The sequence below is a fragment of the Apaloderma vittatum genome, unplaced genomic scaffold, assembly GCF_000703405.1.
Source record: "Apaloderma vittatum isolate BGI_N311 unplaced genomic scaffold, ASM70340v1 scaffold19423, whole genome shotgun sequence".
Lineage (NCBI taxonomy): Eukaryota > Metazoa > Chordata > Aves > Trogoniformes > Trogonidae > Apaloderma > Apaloderma vittatum.
In genome coordinates, this window is record NW_009707717.1 from 27,347 (window position 1) to 32,221 (window position 4,875).

At 48.4% G+C, this 4,875-nt stretch overlaps 1 protein-coding gene across 1 annotated transcript in view; it reads right to left on the bottom strand.

Moving 5' to 3' along the window:
• SATB2 (SATB homeobox 2) overlaps nt 1-4,875 on the bottom strand; it is a 98,398-nt gene that overhangs the window by 26,978 nt on the left and 66,545 nt on the right. Inside the window, exon 7 of the mRNA XM_009866319.1 lies at nt 4,440-4,595. Within this exon, the coding sequence (XP_009864621.1) occupies nt 4,440-4,595 (156 nt within the window). The remainder of the gene's footprint in view (nt 1-4,439; nt 4,596-4,875) is intronic.

The following is a 4,875-nucleotide window of genomic DNA, read 5'->3' on the forward strand; positions in this document are numbered from 1 at the left end:
CTTCCCTCGGCTGCTCACAGGCCAGTGCTCTGCTGCAGGGGCTGGACACCGCCGGGGCCACACTGCGACCGCACGGAGAAGCCTGTAAAAAGGCAGCGAACGTCCAAAGGTACTTCAAAGAAATTGTAAGTTTGGTCAAGGAGAAAAACGTCTTTCCGTATTTCCTCCATATCTAACAAGAACATCAAAACACCAGCAAAAAGGATATGCCCCAGCTGTGGAGATTCACACCGTCATAAAGGCAACGAGACGCTACAGCAATGAGAAGTGCCCTGTAGCACACGCTATACACGCTATGCATCTTCACCAGCTGTTTCTTCTAGCTGTTGTTCATCATCACTGGAAACTAATTAGTTTAAGGGCACAGAAAATACCCATTATAAGCTAAAAGGGGGAGAGAAGGCATCCCATCATATCAAATCAGGGAATATAAGCTGGAAGGGAAGGACACATCAAGGGGTTTCTAGAGCTAACCCTGCCCGAGAGTGACACAGCTCATCCCTCTCACAGCACCTCTGTTTTCTTCTCGAGCGCGCGGCAGGAGGGGAAGGCACAGGCAGGTGGCCATGGTGCTGAGATCCAGCGAGCAGAACAGCCCCAGACAATCCTGGCAGGGATCCCAACAGGAAAAGTCAGAGGAAAGGCAAGGAACTGTGTAGCAACTGCCAGCCCTAATCCTGGGTTTCTCTTAACCAGAAGGGCCTCTGCCGAAGGGGCTTTTCTGCCCCAGCCTCCAGCCCCTGGTTAAGTTTATTCTTCGTTTGTTCATTTTTAAAGAGGGCAAAGATACAAGCCGGAGGCTGAGCTTTGCCAGCTTAACGCTTTTTCCAGCGTTGCTCCATGGGGTCTCTCTCGCTTTACTGTGATGCAACTGGAACAAATTCCAGTCCCTTGAGGAAGAATTTCAGTTTCAAGGGTTTATTTTTTGTTTCCACTGGAATGCTGAAGGTCAGGCCCCTCCATTAGCCCCGCAGGTCCCCAGCAGCGTGTGCCCTGCTTCCCCACAGCCCCCCAGCTGGACTAAGGGGAGTCTCTTGCCCTGGGTCTCCAAGTTCATACAAATTTTACCCTCCCTCGGGGCTCCAGCCACCTATGCCCGCTACTTATTTTCATAGTGACCACTTGTTACAAACAAAACTACATTCCTAACCTCATTCTGCACAGACTAAGAAACGAAACACCTGCTGAGCACAGCACAGCCTCTGTGAGGACTCTCCCTGGCAGAGGTCGGAGGCGTGACGATGCTGCACAGAGTTACAGAAGTGCTGGCACATGGTCACAGGGGCAATGGGTTTTCCTGAAGTCGTACTGCAGAGCAGCTGCAGAACTGGATGTAGAAGACAGTTTCCACGACTGGCAGTCCAAACCTGCAGCAATCCAAAGTCAGAGTCTCTGCCTACCCCGCTGCCCAGCTCTGGTGACACACAGGCCACCCAAACCTCTCTGAAACGGCACATCGGAAACCCTTCTCCTTGTGAATTAAATATAACCAGGAGAGCCCAAGCTGCAGATGGGAAACCTAGTCCTGGTGTTCTGGCCCCACTCAGAAACACTCCCAATGTGGTAGGAGCAGTCCCAGATTCAGCCGTTGAAGGGACAAGGGGCACTAGCAGGCAGCGTGCCCAGAGAAGCACGCTGTCCTGCGGGTACGTCACTAACAGCTGGCAACTGAAACAGGCTGACAGCTTCGGGCTGTGTTCGGGGGGCAGCGAGCCCCTCACAGCTCGCGCTGCCTTCAGAAACACAAAGGGATGCACAGCACTTTGCAGACTAAGTTAAAAATGTCTAGGTGCAAGCTTCAAGGAACAAAATGCATATTAAGGTAAGTGATGAACAGGTCAAAGTCTAAAATGAATGGCTTGAGATCTGATTATGAAGCTGGATTCCCTTAAAGAAGTCTCACCACACCACCTTGGTACCTCCGTGGGGTTCCTCGCATTTATGTTGACTTGGGAGCTCTGTGATTTGAGAGCTCAGTTTCCAGCAGCTGCCCCAGTGAGACTTTGACACGACTTAAGAATAAAGACGGCTATTTGCTAAATCAGAGATCAATTAGCTCCACTAGTGGAGCGGATGCCACTTGCAATAGCCGCTCTCGGTGGGTACCCCTCTTCCTGTGCACGCAGAGATGAACTGAGGCCTCTGTTGGCTCTGGGTGCTCTCTCGGGTACATGACACACAGCCCTGTGTATAAAATGTCAAAACAGCCCTGTCGGAGATTCACTGGCTGCTAAAACTGTGACGATCTCACAGCACCGTGGATTGCTGTTGACAGAACAGCAGTGCCCAACATAACACATGCCTTGTTAGCAAACTGGAAGCCTCTCAGTAGTCTGGGGTGAGGGAATAATAGAGGAAGCCAGCGCAACGCAAGCCAGGCCTGGGGAGAACAGCAAGTGAACAAACCTTGGCGGGGAGTCCACGCAAACCCTGACTAGCTCTTTTTTCCCCTCTTTCAAAGTGCCTCTCTCTTCTGCCCCACAACACTACAGCTCCTGGCTACGGCTTCTCTGCGCCTCGCACGACATCTCAGCACGGTCACCCCGGGGAGCGCGGCTTTGGCAGGGCCGCAAAACAAAAGAAACATCGAAACGCTTCTTCACGCCCTGGAAAAGTAAAACCTTTGTGCGTGGCGACTTCGCTTCACACTCAAACGTCGTGGGCCCCGTTCTCCACCTTCTGCATCGGGTTTCAAAACCCACCCTGCTCTTTTTCCACGCGAAAGACTACGGAGCTTATTTTTGTTTTGGTGCTGGTGCGCGGTGCTGCCAGGGAAGCGCGCTCAAGCTGGCGCAGACTAAAGCTGGTGAGCCACCCAAATTATTGTTGGGTGGTTCAGTCCCTCTCTATTTCAAGAAGCCGCCGTATAATGACAGGAAGCTTGCAGGCAATTTTAAGCCAAACCTCAGAGAGGCTGGCGTTCAGTCTGCGTTAAATGCTCCTTATTAAAAGCTGTCCAGTCCGGATTCTGGGTGGAACTTTGATATCTGCATGGAGTAAAGAATAAGGGGCACGTTTGCAAAATCAATTGTGCAGTTTTTATATTTACTGCACGTTTACCACATATGTCATTTATTACACAGTGGAAAACCGTTAAATGCACAGTAGTTGTGCCAAGTGGCATTATGCTTTTAACAGCTTTATTCGTTTAACAGCTCCAGTTCTCATTATATTTTGCCATGTGGTACATGAGATTTTTATGCATTTAACAGTTTAAGAGGGTTCTATGGTATTTTCCTTTTATGTATTTCATACTGTGCCTGGGATTTTGTTGGGGCGTAGAGGGGTTGTGGACTGTAACCCCTGTACCCTGACAAGAGAAAGCAAAAAGCAAAGAAAAAATGAATGATTACATGAGGAAGGAAAAACGAATCAGACCTCCATGTCTCAGGGCACAAATACCTTCAACAAGGACAAGGATCTCTCAGGCGCTTTGGTAGCTTTTGATGCTTTGTTTATACGCATTTCAACCTCTTATTTTACATCTGCTTTAGTGACCTACAATGTTGTTTCCCTGCAGAGAGGAAAACACAGTATTTTGCAGAGCGCGTGCATCTAGATGCTTCTACCCTGCTCCCTCGCTGTCACAGACACATGTGTGCGTTTTTGTGTGCATATTGACTCCCTCTTCTAGCACAACCGAGTAATTTCATCCAGGATCAGAAGCAGCTCTCTTCACTGAGTAAACAGTTCGTTCTAAGGGTGTCCAATCCACTCGCTGCCCTACCTACAAAAAACCCTGTCTGTCCTCCTTTCCACAAAATCCCTTCTGGTGAGTTATATTTTTTTAAAGAGTTGGATGAAATTTTTAAATTAATGGATTCTCTTCCAAGAATTTCACCCCGACCTAGGTTTGCCCACATGTATTTTTTACACCCAAGGTGGAAATTAATCCAGGAGAACTCACTGCAATGCCCTTTCATGCTTTTTTGTAAAAATGATTGGATCTGATGTGAATTATTCACAGAGCAATACCGTATGCAGCACATACAACTTGGGGGGAAAAAAAAAAAGGAAACACCTGCCTAATACGAGGTTTCCCATTGCCTTCCCCCAGTTAATCACTTAGGAAAACAATTTCTTTACCTGCCAAACGATGATACCATCATTTTGAAAGGTCCTTGTCCCACTAGTAGAGGAGCAAGTTATATACCACAAGTGGGAAAAGACAGGCGTGTTTGTACAAAAGGGAAGAAAGAGCTTGGCTGTGAGCTGATCCTCTCCTCAGCCTATTTTAAAAGGGAAAAGGAAACCACTTGAGCAGGCAAGAGCCAAAAACACGACAGGTTCCCCAGAGACGAAGATTATTATTATTGTAGGAACAGATGTATTTTTATTGGTGGGAGGAGGAGATAGGTCTAGCTCCAAGCCTAGAGTTTGCTTTAAAAACAAACCCCCAAAAAGCCCCGCAACACCGAAATCTCCCCGCTACCACTCACCTGACTTTTATTGGCAGCCACTTTGGCAAACAGAGCTTGAGATACCTTGGCCCTTTTCATCTCCTGTTGGATCTCGTCATAAATGGCAGCTGTGATGTTGACGTTGGCGCCGTCCGCCTTAATGGGGAGGTCTGTTGTCGGTGTCGAGGTTTTGGCCTACCAAGAGACCATGAAAATAATAATTAAAAAAGTGCTGCTTTCAGCCCAGCCATCTGTGCAGAAATTATCAAAGGATTTCAGTCAGCTGATGCCAAACTGCATTAGCTACAGAGGGACACTTCCTGTCCATTATTCTAATCAGGTTAATTGTGATTGGAAATAATTGCGGTGCATTCCTATAGGACATGCGAAGCCCTGTCAACTCTCCCCCTCTCCCACTCCCGGCGTGTTTATTGAGCAGCTCGACAACAGGACAGGTAGCCGGGGCTCGTGGGCG